The following is a 20,216-nucleotide window of genomic DNA, read 5'->3' as shown; positions in this document are numbered from 1 at the left end:
AAAAGCCAGAGCCAGTTATAAGCGCTGGGGTCTGTTTGCTCCTCCTCCCAGTCCCAGCTCCTGAGGTCAGCAGGGAAAGCATCCAACAGTTGCAGAAAGACAGATTGTTTTAATTTAAACATTTGAGAGAAGCAGAGTGAGGGACTTTCTCCCAAAAGTGTACAAGACGTGATAATATGCCTCTCCCGATCCCTGCAAACCCTTGCGAGAGAACATTCCTAGCAGTTTTCCTATATGAACACTCCCCAGCGTGTGCCAAAGGCAGCGACCAGGATGAAAGCCGCTTCTTCCTCCCACCCTTGTGTCGCTTTTGGAGCACAGAAACGACGAGGGGATTCTTAGTGATCTGCCCTCCCTGTTACAAAAAGCAGAATACCCGAGGGGATCAAGAGAAAAACATCGGCCTCATCAAGAAAGGCATCTACAGCCGCAGGGCTCCAGGCAAGGAGTCCTTATCCTTCAAGGAATCGACAGCTTTCCAAGAGGAGACACTGAGCAGCCCACGGTCAGGGAACAGATGCTGTACTTGGGGGATGGATGGCCTCATATCTTCTAGGGGAAACCTTCCGAAGGGCACGTCCAGCACGGCTCCTGCCCCGCAGCTGCCTTCTCCTGCATCCCGGCTCCCACGGAATCACGCACCGGCAAGCGCGGAGCGGCTCTGCTGGTCCCACACATCTCACGCTGCCAGAAGGTGCGTCCCGCTTGTCAGCAGCCAAACACACCTACCACCCGCCTCATCTACCCGCAGAAGCCTTAAACTTCCACGTAATACCAACGCAAGGGTTACAGACCCAGCGCTTCGCCGCACAAACCAGGCATGGTCCTCCCACGCACGTGAGCCATCAACTCCTGCCTTGCTACAGCCCTCCGTCAGCATGACCCTGTTGCATCGTTAGCAAATGAGTCCCAGTTCCCAGTCATTTGATATCAAACGGAGTTTGTGTTGAATTTTCAGCCACCTTGGATCAAAGCTCTATTGGCAGATTCATCTGAAAGTTGTTCATGGAAGTGATCTTGCATTAGGCGGGCAAGGAAAACAGTTGGCTTAATTTTCTACTGAAGGTGTATTTTGATGGGGGAGGATTAACCAAGATTCTAAAGCTTTAGTTATTTTTTGGAGGAATATCTCTTTTACAGCAGGGAAGTGACTTCAGAACAGAAAAATCCAATGGCTAGAAATCAAAAATGCAAATATTTCTATGTACTGTCTCTCAGGATTCATATTCTACCAAAATACTGAAGCAGTGCTAAACAATATGCAGGGGTGTCTGCCACAGCACACCGCCATCTCAAATGCACGGTGGATGTTTCCTTTCCAGTACAGTGAAAAGCAATTAGCCAAAATGCTGATAACCCCAAAGGAGGGTATTTCAGCCATGTGAAAAAGGAAACCTATAGGTACAGGAGCCCATGACTTAAACTCTACCCCATTAAAAAAAGCATTAACAACTTCTGAACTGGCTTCTGTTTTCTGGCCTCCTGGCCACCACTGCTGTTTTATTGAAATTGCCCCAGCAGTATCAATTAAAGGAAAATTCTGGCCAAGTCCCCATCCTATCCCACCCACTTGGCATTAACCCATCCGCAGTTCACCGCTCCCCCTTCCACACGTGCAACCCACGAGCCGCATTTCTATTTTCAGCGCTCTGCCAGTGTGGTTAACCAGCTGCCTGGGGCTTGTCGAACGAAGCTTTCGGGCAGGAAATTAAAAAAGCTTAATTTACAGCTGGGCATTTGCAAGGGCCAGGGCAGGGGATGGGCTCGTGCGTACCTCCAGGCACCCTGCAGACCCTCACTCACATCCCACCACCCCGCTCCCACGTTCCCCCAGGACGGTGCAGGAACCAAGCTGTGTCCCCGCTGACTCCCGTCGCTCCGAGGGCACGCATTTTCTCACTGGCTTTTCAAGAGATAATACTGTCCCACGACAGCACCTTCGCAACACTACTAACCCTTGCTCTAAGCATTGGAAGAAAGCAGCCTGGCTGAGTATGAGGAGTCTCCACGTTGATGTGGAGGCAGCCTTTTCTGCTGGGTACCACTGGGTATTTAGGGAAGCTGAGAACAAGAGCTTGCTAACCCTACAAGAATAAGAGCTTGCTAACCCTACAAGCTCCAGCTCTTTGTTTTGCAAAACAGCAGCAAGGAGCCCAACGATTCCAGAGTATCACCCTGATTTTCTGTACACAGCCTACATCAGCAGCTGCCTTTGGAGCCCCCAGCAACTAGAACTGGCAAACCTCAGCTCCAGCCCCTTGCTAACTTTTAGGTGGCTTGACCCCTTCAGCAGACCTCAGCTGAGATTTACTCCTGCAACTCCCTGAAAGTACAGTGAAACAGAGCTGCTTGGCACCAGCTGAAACACCTCACTTGCAAGCTCCTTTTTTTCCATTTCTTCTGAGCAGAATGACACTTGTATTCACAGTGACTCATCTCCTTGACCTTTCTATTCACTTTTAATGGTGCAAGCTGGAAATAAGGGCATACAAACAATGCATTCATTATTCAGCTGGTGAACTGCAGCCCTCAGACCAAATCTCTACCCTACAGCAGACGAGAGCACACAGAGTAGATCTCTCATTCCAGCACATCTAGGACAAGCCCCCTCAAAGACCACACAAACCCACCACTTAATTCTTATTTGAGGGGTGCAGCTGAATGACCTGCACCAAAAGTCACCGCGTAAAATGCTGTAGGAGTAGAAGAGATCCTGGGAAACTGGCAGTGTCATCTCCAGGAATTCAGCTGCAATGAATTCTTACTTAAGTATTGTCCTGGAAACAAAAAAAGGGGGTGGAGGGAGGAACAGCAGAGGAAAAGAGGCCAGCGAGGCTCTCCGTGAGGATACGCAAGCTCAGCCAAAGCACAGTTCTTTCCTGTATATCCATACTCAAAAAATAGAAACTCCAGCTGACATGTAAATGAAACCCTAAATCTGGCCACTAAAACTGCCTGACAATCCCTCCGAGCAGGGACTCCAGCAGACCCCTCAGTGACCTCTCTTCTCTCTAGGAGTTTCCCCCCATCAACTGCTTACAGCATTTCCAGCAGAGCTGCAAACTCCCCTCTCCTCTGCAAGTTATAGCAGTGAAGTGCAGAAAGGCAAGAAAAGCAAAGGCCTTTAAACAGTTTGCTTAAAAGCTGAGCCAGGAAAAAAAACTTATTACTTTATTTACTCTGAAAGAATTAGCATCCCCCTGGCTGCAGATGCACAGCTTGATCCAGGCAGGGATGGCATACAGGGTCATCCCAAGCTAACAGTAATATTTAGCTGCATTTAAGCCAGGCAGATCATTCAGGTCTTCAGCAAGCTGCAGCTTCCCAAGGAGAACAAACGCTCCCCCAAATACGCACCCCAATCCCTCATTAGGCAAACAGGGTGCCCAGCTCCTTTGGGTGACATCCAGACCAACGGAAAGCTGTCCCTGAGCTCAGCAAAACTAAGGGTTCGCCTTCAAATCTTTCTCCAGCGAATCTAGAGCCGCAGGGCTGAGCACCACAAGGAATATAGCATCAGGCACGGGAGACTTCTCCAGAAATCAAACCAAACCCATAGGGATGAACGCACTTAGCCCACAGCCTGTGGCAGAGCACTCTGCAACAAAATACACTGGAATTCCTTTCTTACAGCTGCAAAACAGCTGAATGTCACCACCCCAAAGCCAGCTAAAAGACAGACTGACATCAGCTTACCTGACCTCCCGTTCCTGCCCACGGCACAGGCTTAGCACCCAAAACCCCGCAGGGATATCCAGCTTCAGCATCAGCACCCTGCTTCCATTTGCATCCCTCCACCTTCCAAAGGGGGTTTTTTTTCCCCCCAGTAAACTGAAGCATGTGTGTGGCTGCCTAATTGATCCTCTGCCTGCTTCAGATTTCATTTATAGATCTAATGCTTCCAAGTGTCCTGAGAGGAGTCAATATAACAGCATGGTGGTCTGTATTGTACTCCATCACATAATCTGCAAGAAATCTGTCCAAATCTATCGACAAAATCCAAATAGCCTTCTGGATTTGCAGTGTGAGGTACTCGTGCTGCTAGACAGGAAAACACCATCCCAGAGAGGAAAAGTATTTTTAAAGTAGAGAACTCCTAGACCACAACCACTAACATAACGTGAGGCACAGGGATGAAAAAGCAGCTCTTAAAACACTTCAGTGCTTGAAAACACATGTCTTGTTGGCATATCAGCGTTAACTTTGTGTTAAAGCAGCACCTCAATGCCAGGCTCCACACAGGTACACAGGATCAGGCCCCAGGGCATGGGAAACATGGGGACTTGCCTAAGGGCTGGGAGAAAGTCTGCAGCAGAGGTCAGGAATGAGCACTGATGTCGCTCACTCCACTCATTCAACCCCCAAACTATCCTTTTTCTCTCCAGCTTATTACACAATCATGAAGGAAAACTCCAGCATTGTAAATGTATTAATACCATTTTCCTAGTTTCAAAAAAATGACATCTCTTGAACATTGTGAAAGCTTCCAGATGATGCTAAGAATCTTGTTGGCTTCTGGAGAGAAAAAGAGCCCAGACTCAGAGAAACCAACCTCAAAAATGCCTTTTGTGTAGCTCCTTCATTTATTTATTTTAGTTCTAAAGATTTTCCAGACACATCCACAGAGAAACCACAGCATCATTTGGACAGTTCACTCGGTGCTAGGCTTCATTTCAAGAGCCTTGAAACTTGCCAACAGTAACCCAGTGGCTAATTATACCATGTTGCCAACCTAAGTTTTTTCCATATAACATTAGATTTTAACAAAATTTTTCCATTCTTTCATGTCTCCGCTTTTTTTTCTGGTTTTGCTCATTCTTCCCATACTGGCTTTTTCTTTGTTTCACACAAAGGTTCATTTTATTTTATTTTTAAGAAAAACTGCCAGCTTGCAAAGTCAGTACCTACCATATAGGCTCCAATCTAGCTAGTAAGAATAAAATCTTTGATGTACAGCAAGGCCAGGCTGCAACTGGAGAAGACAGTCCCAGGAACCTCTCTCAAGCCAGCCAGGACAGCAAAGGAGAGGGAATGCACTGCCTAGATTAACAACAGCTGAAGGTATAAGTAGGTAACAGGCAACACCAGAAGGCAGAAAAAAATTCTTAAGGGTCTGAAGATTGCATTCTGTTTGGCTTGGTCAAGGATTTGGACCCACAGCCAAACCATGAAGCTGCTAGCTCAGGACACTGCCTTGCTGATGCTCAGCCAAAAGGGGACAGCCAAACCCCAGCAACAAAACTGTTTCCCGATACAGATGTGAGGCTCTCTGCCTTCTCCAGAAAGATGGTGTCCACCTGGAAGGGTTTCCCTTCCAAAAAAAAAAATATCTCATAAAACCTCCCCAGAAAGCCACCATGCCATTAGCAGGGAATAAAAACCTACCAACCTCTTCAGACTGCCGTTCCTGACAGCTCTGTACAACAGCAGCACTCCAAAGGGGTCATAACCGGAGACAAATCCAAAATAAAAATAACAAGAGCCACAAAAAGGTACTGAGCAGTCCTGATCCAGAAGAACATAACCGAGCACCGAGACGCCTCCACATCTCAGCAGGACCAGGAGCACGGGAGAACCGGTGCCTTTGGTTGCATCAGCCCTCCCTTGAGGCTCCCACCACATCGGCTGAGCCAGGGGGAAACCCCTTTTACTGGGACAGGGTGTCCCAGCACGACCAGTACCGGGTCCTACTGCTTATATCAAACCAACCTGTCATATATCCAAGACAGACGGTTGCACTCCATACTAAAAAGAAGCTAAAAGTCAAGGACCTACACGGATAGTGCAGGGAAACCAGTGGAGATTATCAAACTGAATTCCAGAAGCGGCGTAACTCCTGCGTGCACACATGCCTCTGTGGTGACACTGACTTTTACTGTAGGACAAATCCTGCAGATCTTCAATTTGACCCAATTCCAGCAGATGACTGTTTAAGGCCTCAGCATTCCCAAAATATCCTCAACAGTAGCAGTATCAGAGACCTGCAGCAGAGTCGGGGCTTTCCTAAATACATGATGAGAAGAAGTCTACACTGCCTAGAAGCATGGAACAGAGTGGAAGAAGTCTTCCTCCACATGAAAAAAGTCTGAGAAGAAGTGTTTTGTGGTTCATTCCTAGTTTATTTCCCAGACAATTCTTCTCTCATTTTAAACAGTGTTTTCCATGTACCAAAATCTAGGTATTGAAAAGTTACATTCAGGTTTTCAACACAACCCAAATAAAGTTTTAAACCTTTCTCCGCAAAATAATTCTTTTTATAGAATGATAGCTGCATCCTGAGGATAAAACTCCTGCTAAACAAACCAGGCAAGATCACACGTGGGCGAGTGTGTACATACGTGATGAAGTGCCAAATTTATAATTGTAACACAGCAGGGATTTCCCCCATCTTAGGGGCTGCTACACTTCAATTCACAGGACAGCAGAGCGCGAGCTCCAAATGCAACCGCTTTTCCCAAATCCCTCCGGACATGGGCACCTCCACGCCGCACCACGGCGTACGCAGACCAGTCCTTACTGTCTAACGCCAGTGCCAACCAGTGGGCCACAGAGGCTCCGAACTGGACCCTCTGGAAGTCCTTTACGAACGAGCAGCCCCCCTGCATCATTTGCTCGAACGAGGTCCCAGACCCATCTCTGCACCCGCAGCGTTCGCCGCCATCCAACAACCCAGGAGCTCAGCTCCCCGCTCTTCCCAGGTCCCACCATTCTCCAGACACATCCACAGGCAACCAAACAAATACCAAAACCGTGAATCACGACGGCGATACCTTATTTGAGCACTTTTTGAACACACACTATCTCCCCAGGGGCCAGCTGGTCCGTCCCCCCTTCCCTTCATTACCCCTTGTAGGTTTGCCCCGAACCCCCAACCTGCTTGCGTGGAAGCATTCACAGCACTATTGCTCCATACTGGTTTTCCAAATGTAGTCTTTCGGGTTTACACAGAGCGACCAGCACCCATCCTCCACCCACTTCGGGAAGGGCAGCACCACAACGCAGCCCCAGCATCCAGATAGCACAGGGCACCCGGAGCAGGTTGAAGAATCAGGGTGTACGAAAACACTAGAAAAAGTAATGGCTAAAAAATTAATTGCCTATTGGCTTTACCTTCTACAGAAGAGAAAAAGCCCAGACTGAAGAGCAGTTTCCTGGAAAGTACTCCCGCAGATTTCTTTCCGAGGTCCAGACAAAACTCGTATTACCTAAAAAGCATCTATAAATGGCACTTCACACAAATGCCTCTGCATTAGTGGCATATGCCACAGCAGCGCCTTCTGCTTCTCAGCATCTGTTGCCATGCTTTGTCTCATCTTAGAGAATATATCTGTAATTCAAAGCAGTTGTGAGAACACATACTCTAAGCCTATGCCCTGAAACCGGGCTGCAGGACAGAAGGGGAAACTGAGTCACCAAAGAGGAGATGGACAGACAGCATCAGGACCAGACTTCATCTTCCATGTTAGAAGAAAAGCAGCCGAGGATGACAGGACATCTACATGCCATTGAGGGTCTGGACCTCTGGGACAGTGACAAAAGATTTTCATGTTGGAGAGCTGAGAAAAAGAAAAGCTACTTCGAAAATTAAAAAAAACTTATGCTGAACATAGCAATGCAGCTGCTGGTGCCATACACATCCACAGCTGCAGCACGGAGGTGGGAGCTCAGAGCAGGAGCCACATCACTGAGTCACAGCCCTGATCAGTATTAGCACATCCCCTGTAACACCATGATGTGACTGCAAGTTATCACAAGATGGAAAACTACTAGTTAATTTGCTCCACATTTCAAAAAAAGGAATTAATCTGAAAAGTCCATCTCTTTCAACAACAAAATGCAAGGGGCAGGGACAGTACTCATTTAAAATAAGGATGCACGTCCCCTTCACAGTCCCTCCTTCTTTGTTCTAGGGCAGACCTTATGTCTGCAAGCAGTAGGAGTAACACCAAGACGGTTTTGTTTATTGGATTACTCTTGCTCTTAAAAAAGAGGTTTTATATTTGAGGATCCAGTATTAGAGATCCCAGCTAGACACTGCTGTCCTCCTTTGTACACCAAAAACCAGCAACTCTTCAACAGGTTTTGCCTTAGAGCTACCCCTAAAGACCAGAGATGAAATGGGATTTCTCCAATCCCCAACAAATTATTGCCCAGACAACACTGCAAGGCTCCGTACCGAAGAGCTAAAGTTCCCGTTAGCTTTGGTGGGAGCCAGCAGAACCGGCTCCTCCACGGCAAGTCCGAGACCAGCTCCCGCATCCAGCACGGCTACAGCACTGCAGGGCGGCGAGCGCAGGAGTCGCCTTCCAAAACCACGTCGGAGGGAACGGTCAGCAAAGATTTCTCATCTTGACCCCAGCTTACACGAAAGAATAATATATGACCTCAGCTGAACGCCTCTACTGCGTCCCCTGGACAGGGCATGTCTGACAGCTGGGTGCTTTTAAGTTAAAGTCCTGTTCCAATCTGGCAATACATTGACAGCATAATCCAGGTTTTACACTGGAAATCAGATCCGCCATCAATTCCAGACTTATAAAGTCATATTTCTTCTTGTAAAACAATATCAACACTTTTGATTGGCAAAATATTAAACAAAACATTTCTAACTGGCTGGATAAAGATTATTATTTTTTTAGCTCATTCTAGATGACTGGGGAAGAGCCAAGGAGAGAAGCAACAGATGGTAACAGGATACTTCATAATTTCCAGCATTTTTTATTTCTTTTAAAGGGCATGCCATGTATTCTTATTACACTTTTCTTTGCCACTAAAGGAAACTGCTGCTTCCAAAAATTTTCACCCAGAAACCTGATTCAATTTTATGGGGATTTGTAAAAGCAGAGACAGATTCCAACTTTGTCTGTGGGTTAGATTTTTGTGTGACATCATCTGTTAAAATATGGGAAAATCTGAGCTGGAAGGGCAGTGTTCAGAGGCAGTTCAGTTATGTCGCCTTTGACATTGTCATTTCTCTATTTTTCTGGAAAACCTCTCTGCAAGGTGTCTTCCCCCTTTCATTGGAGCCACCCGACAGATCTGCTTCTGAAGATTACAGAGAAGATTCACCTCTCCATACAGAGAAACCAACCAAAATGAAACTGAAACAGGAACAATCCGAGCTGAAATAAAACCAAAGAGATCTTGGAAAGATTGAAAAAAGAGCTATGAAGACCATTAGTCAATGCCATCAGCAGTCCCAATCCAACTCCTCCCTCATCCAAATTATTTAATGTCCTATTAGGAGGCTCATTAGGAAAACTCAAAGCCTTTCACTGCAAGAGTCATTACTTGGAGCAGCACATTGACCCTACAAAAGCTCTCCAGCCACCCACCGCAGCATCAGCTCCAGCCAGCCCGCTGCTTCCTGCAGCTGCAGCCCACAGCTGGACCCAAAAGTTGTAGAAAAAAGTTACCAGGTAACTTTAAAAGGAGTTCGGTCTTATGTTGGAAGCTGTCTGAAGGATACACACCAACAGGGAAAACGCCTAAGGATGCTCTGAAACCATTAAAACCTTAGTACAGGCAAAAGAAAAAGGAAGACGTTGTCATTCTCCTTTGAAATAGTTGAGACTGGTAATAATTTGGTTTTCAACTCATACAAAATAACAGAGTGGCCTGGCAAGCTGGCTGCGCTAAAAGGGAACTCAAGATGAACTAGTATCATTCCAGTACTCCTCTGGTCAGAAAACTGCTCTAACAGTCCGATACTCCTGCAGCACAACACAGACCCTTGTGGTAGCTCCGACCGCCGTTAACTTTTCCTGCGGTGATGTTCCAGAGGCATTTTATTCATTGAGTAGCAACTTATTTTCCAGCTCGCTCAGACTTTGCAAGCAAACCATTAATGAAAGCATTCCTCATACGCCCACCTTTTCTTCCTTAAGGTCATTTTAAGAACCTAGAAATCACAATAATTTGCAATCGTGCTGCTATATACAGAATCCCACACGCGTTTGTCCTGGTAACACACAAACAACCCTGCAAACAGCACTGCCCGGGCTTCCCAGGAAAAAAACCCTAGAGCACACAAAAATCAAGCACGAAAGCCAAATCCCAGACAGCTCAGCTCTTCAGGGCACTTCTCAGTTTCTCAAGTTACCCTGCAGAACTCCATCTACTTTAACTTTTCAGATTTCAAAAATCAGCTTTGCCAACAAACCGCTTCATAGTCTTTCCCTTGCGATACAACATAAAAAGACCTCAGCGCACCGATGCCTCTAAGGGTCCGCTACAAACTCAGAAAACACTCTGAAAACACCCAGAAAACTTTTTTTCAACAGACCCACAAGCCTCCATCTGCCCTGCTCTGGCATTTCACAGCTCACCCGGGGAAGGTAGACATTTGGAAAGCTGAGCTCTCGAAACACCCTCAGCAAACCCAAAGCATCCACTTAGTGAAATAAAGCTCTTAGCCCCGCTCCTGCGCGACTGTAAAAAAAATGACATTCCAGGATTTTTTCTGGCTGCTCGTCTAGTGCTGTTGCACATCTGGGGCTTTCAGAGCTTCCTCCTGCCACCCACAACAGGCACAATTTTAGGGAGAAAACCTGAAAATTGGGGCTGGCGAGGCGAGGGGGCAGAGGGAGCTTTGGGGTCCTGAGCAGAAAGGGGCTGCAAAGCTTTTGTGTCCTGAAATCTGCTGCTTTGATGTGGAGGGGAGAGCAGATTACTGCTGCACAAAAAGTTTCTTCTCCTCAAGGAGGAAGAACTACGCAAGACAAGAGGTTTCCAGTTGACTAAATATGTATTCCCATTTCTATACACACGCAGACATAGAATGAACGAGAGCCTCCAGAAACACATCCTGACTTTTGCTCCAGAAAAAAAGGAGCCCAGCAACAGGCAGGTCTGCTTTAAGAAAGGCGAATAAAGTATTGTTTTAAGTTGGTTTTTTTCCCCCTTTTACGGGCCCCCTGACAAATGGCATTCAGAGACTCGGGCAGCTAAAGGAGGTTGGGTGGTTTGGCTTTTTGGGGTTTTTTTGTTTTCTTTTTTTCTTCCGGAATGCGTGGACTAAAGGCAAGACAAATGTTTTGCCCCGCACAAAAACTACTTCACCCTCCCCAACCCGCACGGTTCCCCCCCCCCCGACACCCACCTCCCTCCCGCGGCCACCGGGACTCGCTGTCCCGGGGATGGCGGGGGGGGGGGGGGGACACACGGACCCACGGACACTCGGGGACACCTTACCTGCCCGGCCGAGGGACAGGGCACCCAACAGCACCAGTGCAGCGGGGACCGGCCAGCTCCGTATCCAACTGCGCTTTTTCCACCGCGTGTGCGTATCCATGGTCCACAAAAAAAAAAAGGGGCAACGGCTCGGGGGGAAAAGGGTAAAAAAAAAAAACCACACACACACACAAAAAAATCTATATACAAGCGAAGAAAGGCTTCTCAGACCCCCCCGCCAGCCCCCCCCGGAGAGCAGCCGCTTTATAAAGCCATGGGGCGGGCGGAGGGCTGCCGGGGGCTCCGCCGCGCTCACTCCCGGCCCCTGCCTGCTCCTGCAGCGCAAAAAACTTTTCTTTCTCTCCCCCCCCGGCCCCCCTTTTTTTTTTTCCCCCTTCTTTTAAACCCAAGGCAAGAGTTTGTCAATCTCGGAGCCGCGCAGCAAATCAGCACCGGGAGGTGCGGCCCCCAAACCCCCCCCCGGGCCGGCCCGGCCCCCCCTGCCCGCCTCCCCCCCCCCCAACCCCCGCCCCGCTCCCGGCCCGGCCCCGCGGGAAGTTTGAACAGCAGCCGGGTTCTCCCGGCCCCCCAAAACAGTATTTTTCCTCCTCTTTTCCCAACAGGAATCAACACCAGCCGGAGTTTTCTCGCCCTCCCAGCCCCCCCTGCTCTTTCTGATTCCGGAGGGAGATAGGGCTACGTTGTGGAAGCATGAAAAATGCAAGGATGGGGGGGGGGGGGGGGGAAATAAACACGCAAGGATTTGGGGGGGGGGGAAATAAACACGCAAGGATTTGGGGGGGGGGAAATAAACACGCAAGGATTTGGGGGGGGGGAAATAAACACGCAAGGATTTGGGGGGGGGGAAATAAACACGCAAGGATTTGGGGGGGGGAAATAAACACGCAAGGATTTGGGGGGGGGAAATAAACACGCAAGGATTTGGGGGGGGGAAATAAACACGCAAGGATTTGGGGGGGGGGAAATAAACACGCAAGGATTTGGGGGGGGGAAATAAACACGCAAGGATTTGGGGGGGGGAAATAAACACGCAAGGATTTGGGGGGGGGAAATAAACACGCAAGGATTTGGGGGGGGGAAATAAACACGCAAGGGTTTGGGGGGGGAAATAAACACGCAAGGGTTTGGGGGGGGAAATAAACACGCAAGGGTTTGGGGGGGGAATAAACACGCAAGGGTTTGGGGGGGAAAAATAAACACGCAAGGGTTTGGGGGGAAAAATAAACACGCAAGGGTTTGGGGGGAAAAATAAACACGCAAGGGTTTGGGGGGAAAAATAAACACGCAAGGGTTTGGGGGGAAAAATAAACACGCAAGGGTTTGGGGGGAAAAATAAACACGCAAGGGTTTGGGGGGAAAAATAAACACGCAAGGGTTTGGGGGGAAAAATAAACACGCAAGGGTTTGGGGGGAAAAATAAACACGCAAGGGTTTGGGGGGAAAAATAAACACGCAAGGGTTTGGGGGGAAAAATAAACACGCAAGGGTTTGGGGGGAAAAATAAACACGCAAGGGTTTGGGGGGAAAAATAAACACGCAAGGGTTTGGGGGGAAAAATAAACACGCAAGGGTTTGGGGGGAAAAATAAACACGCAAGGGTTTGGGGGGAAAAATAAACACGCAAGGGTTTGGGGGAAAAATAAACACGCAAGGGTTTGGGGGGAAAAATAAACACGCAAGGATTTGGGGGGAAAAATAAACACGCAAGGATTTGGGGGGAAAAAATAAACACGCAAGGATTTGGGGGGAAAAAATAAACACGCAAGGATTTGGGGGGGAAAAAATAAACACGCAAGGATTTGGGGGGGAAAAAATAAACACGCAAGGATTTGGGGGGGAAAAAATAAACACGCAAGGATTTGGGGGGGAAAAAATAAACACGCAAGGATTTGGGGGGAAAAAATAAACACGCAAGGATTTGGGGGGAAAAAATAAACACGCAAGGATTTGGGGGGGGAGGGGGGGGAAGTGAGGCCGCCGCTGCAAAACACACATGCAAAGGGTAAAAGTGCAAGCACGAAGGAGTGGAAAAGGAGGGCAGCATCCCTTGCCAGGCTGGCAAAACCTTCCTCTGGCAACCAAGCAAGGAGGACAGTAAGGGCTACATGCACAGCTCGTCCTGGAGTCCAGCCCCAGCTCTGCAGCTCTTTCTTCCACTGCGCCGCTGAGCACTGGTCACCTTTGCGCACCAGTGGTGGCTGATGCATCAGGCTGGTAAACAGCTGCTTCAAATGATTTTACTTGTTTTGGCATTGTAGAGCAAGAATATTAGAACAGTACTAAAAAAAACCCCACACACAAAAGTTGATGTGACTTCCCCACACCAGGTCCTTTCTTCCAGCAGTGCCCCCCCTCGGGTGCCAGGAGAGGACAGACCCCACGCTGGAGGACCAGGTGGCACGCAATGCTGCAGACCCCTCGACAAAACCAAGATCAGGTCATCTGGAGAGCAGAGAAGGAAGAACAACCCAATGCAGCCGTCTCCCTTACCTAAAATGCTTTGAAGACACTTGCTGGCATCAATACTCGCTTTGTCAGTGCCATTAGAGATCCGAATGTCATTGCTAGCGCACATCCAGGTCGCAGCCCCAGCTCCCACGACTTCAGTGGCTGAGTTGCACCGATTTTCATGGAGCAGTGATTTCACCTATAGACTCATACCCTGAGCCACACCAAAGCATCCCAGCCCTCCCCAATCCTTGCATCATTAAGGCCTTATCCACAGGGAAAATAACCATTACCATCACTCTGCCTACCCTGGACTCCAGCCTCTTTGTGTGTTTGGTTATTTGGCACTGCAAGGACCTGAGCAGTCACTGGCCATTCCATTTATCGTATACAAGGGGGGCAATATATGAGTTAGGGGTCACTCATCCTGCCCCTGCTTTGGGCTGACAGAAGAACTCAGCGCAACAGGGGCTTATGCTGAGCTTTAATTACTCAGCATAAATCTTTGACCTGCTGGAATGAAAGTTCCTTGGGCAGGTAATTGATATCAAACTAACGCATCAAAACCTACAAGCACGGGAGGCCAAGTCCCACTAGATCTGCAGAAGGAAGCAGGAGGAAAGGGGTGCTCCCAGTCCTCTCGGGCTGTAGCCAACTAAAGAAGTTACCTAACGGTGCAACGGAGAAGAGCTGTAGGAAATCTCTCCCTTTACCTCTAAACCCATTGAGATGCCTTTCCCCTCCTACCAGCCTCGCCGCAAAACTGGAAAGGCTGGAGCATGAGCCACACGCAAGGAGAGATTCTCTGCTGAAAGAGCCTTTCACCAGAGAGAGGTGAAAGGCAGATTGGCTGCAAGCCCCCGCGTCGGAGCTGGGAGGAGGCACGCAGCATGCGTGCGCTGGCTGCAGCCACGCGTAGGGTGGGTACGGTGCCAGTGGCACTCCCGGGCAGATCTCTCAGATGAAAGCCCCTTCCAGTTCTTGCCTTTCATGAGTAACCAGATGACTAGAGGCTGGCGAGACAAATTAAGTGATGCTCCATATCCAGGAGGTGCCTGGAGGGAAGCTCTTCTCCTATGAGCAACACCTGTGCAACCCTTGCAAACACCCCTGCAGAGCACCCACTGGCTGCAGCCCAGCAGCGACAGTGTCCATCACCACCGCACCTCCCTCCTGCTTTAAAATATCCCACTACTCCCAGCAACAGCCCTTTCCACAAGCCCACAGCTGCCTCTGGTACGGAGCAGAGAAGCTATTCCACAGCTCACGGAAACACTGCATGACAGAGATGCTTTCTCTTCCCTCCATTCCTATGGACAAGGAAGCATCTCGGGGATACAGAACTAGGACAGATAAAAGCACCAGCAGACCCTGTGGGTTGCAAATACCCTCCCCTTCCCAGTAACACTTATTATAATGACAAAGTAATAACTTGATCCACAGTATTTCTATGGATGCCTAATCGCCCTTGAGAGGCACTGCCAGCCTCACTGACAGAGGGGGTGTCTGATTTCGGCCCCAGTTACACAGACGCCAGGATCCTGGGTCTTCTCATCCCGGACTGGCATTTCTGATCATACAAACAGCTCATTGTTTTGGAATGAGACCCTGTTTTGTCTTCTCCAGCTGCAAGTGAAAAATCCCACTAACACCTGAACACTGTAACCCAAGTGTTGACATTCCCTGCCCTTCCAGAGGCAGACAGCTATAGGAAGGGGGATACCTAAAGCATGGAAAGCACTGCAGACAAGGAAATAAAAGCAGCTCAGAGCAGCATGCTCACTTACACACCACCTATTTTCCAAGGCGCTCGATTCCAGAAGCAAGCCAGATTACCAAACCTGGACCCACATCAGATGCAAAGCAACTTTGCTTTACACCAGTTGAGAACCTGGCCCAGGGAGCTTTTGCTGAGCAGTAAGTCTGAGTTTCCAGGTGATTTAGAAGCTTGCACAGACCTGTTAGCCCCTCCTTGACAATAAGAAAAATACAGAAATAAGCTTGTAACAGCAAACTGGAAAATTCCAGCATCTGCATGCCAAGTTTATAGAGCCAACCTCCGAGTCAGAGTGGGCCAGATCATCTGGTGGTGCAAGCTCCAAGTAGGTTTACACACGAGCTGGGTTGCTTGACGCCAACTGCAGATCCCTCCAGCAGCCAGTCAGGGTAACATCTGAATAGCCAAAGGAATACATTGCAGCAGTGGCAGATGGCCAAATATCTTTAAGGAACAGCAGTTTATAGACGTATTTTCATGACTAAATGCATCTTAAGCCCAGCTAGCTGTTTACAGGATGGAAGGCATTTGCGAGCTTACAAAAAACCTTAAGATACATAGGTAAATTTTAAATAATTTATATGCTATGAAACTAAACACGATCATTCAGGAAAAAACCCAAAAGGGCATTATTCTGTAGCTGGAAAATAAGTATTGGGATAATCAGAAAGAACAGCCCTAGGTGTTACAGATAACCAGTTGTACTCTATGACCAGCTGATGAGAACAGACTGAAAACGAGACTTTCAGAATTGCCTGAGCTGTTGCATAAGTAATCAGGAAAGACAACCGCTCTCAGGAATGATTTCAAATACTATTTATGAAGAGCGCACATATCTAAAGAGACAACTTTCCTCTGTGATCTTACAACTTGTCTTTATTCTTTGCAAAGGTATAAACACAGTTGCATCCTTACCGCCAACTCAAATTTTATGATTTGTCTTACACTGAAGTCACAATCCTGACTTCTCGCACCTGTTGCCATGGAAATTATTGTTCTCAAATTCATCTTAAGAAAAAAAAAAAGAGAACTTAGTGCTACTGAGACATTTTGAATTAACACTTGAAAAATAAAGCTATCCATTTATCCACAGCGGAAGCACGGCATCTGGTATTCCAAAGCTGGACACCGTCTCAAGCCTCAGTGCTCTGTACTCTGTGTGGTCTTTAATCTGAGCAAAGTGTTTATTGTACTGTCCAGGGCTGTTCACATCCATTCCCACCCTGTTGAAGAGCTGCAGTGTGGCAGCAACTTCCCCAATAACCTAAAACCCTTCCAAAACCGTTGTTTTGAACAAAGGCCATCACAAAGGCTTTTACAGAACACAGTGATGGGTAGCACATCAACACCAAAATTGTGGCAGGTGATAAGCTAAGGTGATACCAAACATGTAGAGCAGATACTGTTATGTTCTAGTTAGATTCCAGGCTGGCCAGTGACATGATTCAACAGGTACCTCCCAAATGTGAAAAAGGTACAACTCTAGAAAGAGTTAATTTTTTTTTCTCCCAGAAGGACAAAACACAGAAATAAAAATAACACCACTCCTGTGGTTAAGCACCTGTTTTGGCTTTGCAGACCAGTTTCTTTACAAAACAGCTACAGTGCTGTGAGTCTAGGAGCTGGACAGCCAATTCTAGATCCCAGCTGCTCTGGTGGAAATTCAAATCTGACTTTTGCCATGAGGTGGCACCAGGACAAGCCCCATCAGTCAAGAGAGCAGCCAACGCAAGGTGGGGCTTGTTTTTTGACTATGAAACATTTAAACATACAAAGAGGTTTCTTTAATAAAGGAAATGGCATTATAAAGAGAACAAACTTTCCACTCCTCCTCTTTTTCCAGTGTTGTTGCCTTCTCTTCAGCTTCATGTTAATGATTCCAAGCCTTGTATGTGTTTGAACCATACTGATCTATTAAATGCAAAAGGACAAATTGCACCATGGTGCCTATTGAGAAGCACGACCTCGCTTCACCTTCTTCCCCTTTCATCTGGTTCCTTCTCCATGCCCAGTGCCAGCCTGGAAGACTGGTAGGAGTTGTCATTCCCTCTTCACATCCCTGTGTTTTATTTCCTCATGCCCTATGATCTGCGGTCAACAGCCCAGGCTAAACCCTATATAATCTGTCTAGACTTCAGGGAGATAATCCTTGGTGCTACAGAAAGTGTTATGTTAAACCACGAGGCTGCACATTAACAAGGACCTGTGACTTACCCTATGATCTTCACAAGGGTCAAAAAAAAAAATAATGAAGAACTTCCTAAGTGACTTGGACTAAACTCTCACTGACCCCAACGAAGGTTTTGTTGAATACAGACCACAGAGTTCATTTTCTAGCTCCAGTTTGCCCACCATAATCATGTCTCAAGATTAAAGGTGAGCCCAAACCACAAAGTTTATGTACAGGTCCAGAATCACCCAGCAACATCTGGCTTCAGGGGTTGAGCTTGGGTGCCTGTTAGGAATATTTTCATCTAGACCACTGTGGTGTTCATTTTCAAGCCTATCCACAAGGAAGGCTTTTAATACTTTCCCCAGGGATGAATGAGGATGGGCAGGAGTCAAATGAACAGATAACAACTTACTTCTCATGCACCTCCACTTTTTGGAGGTTAATGGTGATCACAAGTTTACTTATCACTCCATCTGCCAGGACCACAATACATTTTTTTCAGCAATTGTTAAGCTGTAGGGGGGTTTTTTTCCTGTTATTCCAAGAATGCAGACGAGCAGTTTTGCTGGTAGAGCTCAATTTTGAGAACTGAGGTCATTCCTGTCCCTGCTGCCTTACATTTTCTGAAATAATGACCACAACAGATGTCAATTGTGCTCATCCCCAGCAACCTTCCCTAATTACCTACCTCTTCAAGCAATCACCATGCCGTTTTTGCCAAATATTCCATGCACAGTTATTTGATATTACAAAAGAGCATCTTTGGTAGCTTCTAAGCATACGCAAGGTTTGGTGTTGTACCAAGGAAAAGCCAGCAATTGTTTTTCCCTTACCACATTTAGCTACAATTAGCATCTTTTAGCAGAGCTCTTTCCCAACAAGACATATGCTAGAATCCTACCCCGGAAAGCCCTGAATCCAAAATATAAATTGCTGGAAGTCCTGGGATATCAGACTGAATAAGAAGTCAGAAGTTATAAATCTTGATCTATAGGACATGGAATAACTTTTGCAAGCATGGCAAACCAACTCCTTCCGTGCAGAGCTTTCTCAGAAAGAACCATCTCTAAAGATATCTCTGAATTTCTTGGGGGAAGGGGGGGTATTACAACAGTTCCAGAGCTCTGTACTCTCAAAAGCAGCCCATGCAACCTGAGTGTGTGCTACCTGTGTGTGTATCAGGGTACAACACCAAACAGGTATTGTTTAGGGCATGCATGGGATTACTGGATGGAAACTAAATAGCACAAAATCCAGACTAAGATGTCAGGGAAAAAATCCTTACATTAAGATGTCCTCAGCTATGGAAGATCTGTTAGACTTCCCAAAGGAAGTGGTGAAAAATCCCATTGCCTGAGTCATATCAAATCAGTCTGGACAAACCTGTACACTGTTAGGAACAATCCTGCCCTGGCATGAGTGGGTTGGATGACCAAAGAAATCTTTTCCACTGATGGTTTCTGCAGCTCAGTAATCTTGAAAAAAATCTAGGTGAATTTCACAACAAAGTGGGCTCATAGCACTAAGACGAGCCTCATGGCTCCTGCTCCCACCACTGAGCAAGGGGGTTACAGCGTCCTCCTGCCCTTGCTGGCATGTACGAGACATCCCAGCAGCCCTTCTGCCTGTCTTCCCTGTTGACCATAGTAGGCTCTTCAGGACAAGGAATGTCATTTCCTAGGTTTTCCACACACAAGCTGGCAAAAAAAAGTGTCACAAGAGGTTTTTCATCCCTATAAGCAGTAACAATACAGAAATTTGCATGTTCTACATATGTTCAAGCACACCCAAACTACCATCATTTATGAACTATTCTATCCAGGTCTAGTAACAGATTGAAGTATCCCAGTACATTTTGGTTGCATCAGCTGATGATCCTTTCATCTTCTAGTCCTTCCTCAAAAAAGAAATAGAGCAACTTAAAGCCTAGAGATTTTTTTACCAAGCAATTTTCATCCACTTTTTCCCTTCTCTAATATTTCTGTCAATTAACCATGTAACACAATTTCCAGGCAGCTATTTCCATTTATAATTTTGTTACATTAACCATACCAAAAATGGCACATTCCATGGATTCCCCTTTGATTTCACAAGATTACAGGTTCATTCCACCGAGGGCTTCTAGAGTGACAAAACCCATCATTTTGTTGTCTTTTCCCCCCCTTGTTGAAGTAGTGGTTTAGAAATTATGAGAATACAAGGATGCTATGTGCACCACCCAGCTATCAAAAAGCAATTCAGACAACAGGCAACAGTCTTACTAAGTCTAAGCTGCTTTCTAAATAGAGAGGGGAAATAAAATGTCAGGCAAAGCAGTCATTTCTGTGGATGAATCACTCGAGGAATCCAATCCAGCTACCAAGTGGTCTCTAACATGACTAATTTTTACTTCTGTCTGTTCAGTGTTTCCAGTAAGCCACCTTCTCAGACGCATCAGCACCTTTCCACAAGTCCCCACAGCAACTTACTCCCTGCTCTCCCCACTGATGAGTTTTCCAGTTTGGGGAGTGCTGGGGTGAGCCAGACAGTACACCCAAAGGCACAGACCTTGGCCAGAACAAGGTGCCAGATCATTAACATTTTTAAATAGAGACACAGCACTAGTACATCCAGATTAAGCACCGA

The 20,216-nt window shown here is 47.1% G+C and overlaps 1 protein-coding gene across 2 annotated transcripts in view; it reads right to left on the bottom strand.

Moving 5' to 3' along the window:
- COL5A1 (collagen type V alpha 1 chain) overlaps positions 1 to 11,536 on the bottom strand; it is a 158,797-nt gene extending 147,261 nt beyond the window's left edge. For both annotated transcript variants that reach the window (XM_075055860.1, XM_075055862.1), the window contains exon 1: positions 11,194 to 11,536. In XM_075055860.1, the coding sequence (XP_074911961.1) occupies positions 11,194 to 11,293 (100 nt within the window). In that variant the 5' untranslated portion in view covers positions 11,294 to 11,536. The remainder of the gene's footprint in view (positions 1 to 11,193) is intronic.
- Positions 11,537 to 20,216: the final 8,680 nt, after the last annotated feature.

The sequence above is a fragment of the Buteo buteo genome, chromosome 23 (assembly GCF_964188355.1).
Source record: "Buteo buteo chromosome 23, bButBut1.hap1.1, whole genome shotgun sequence".
Lineage (NCBI taxonomy): Eukaryota > Metazoa > Chordata > Aves > Accipitriformes > Accipitridae > Buteo > Buteo buteo.
Note: the sequence above shows the minus strand (reverse complement) of the source record. Positions and strands in the feature narration are given on the sequence as shown.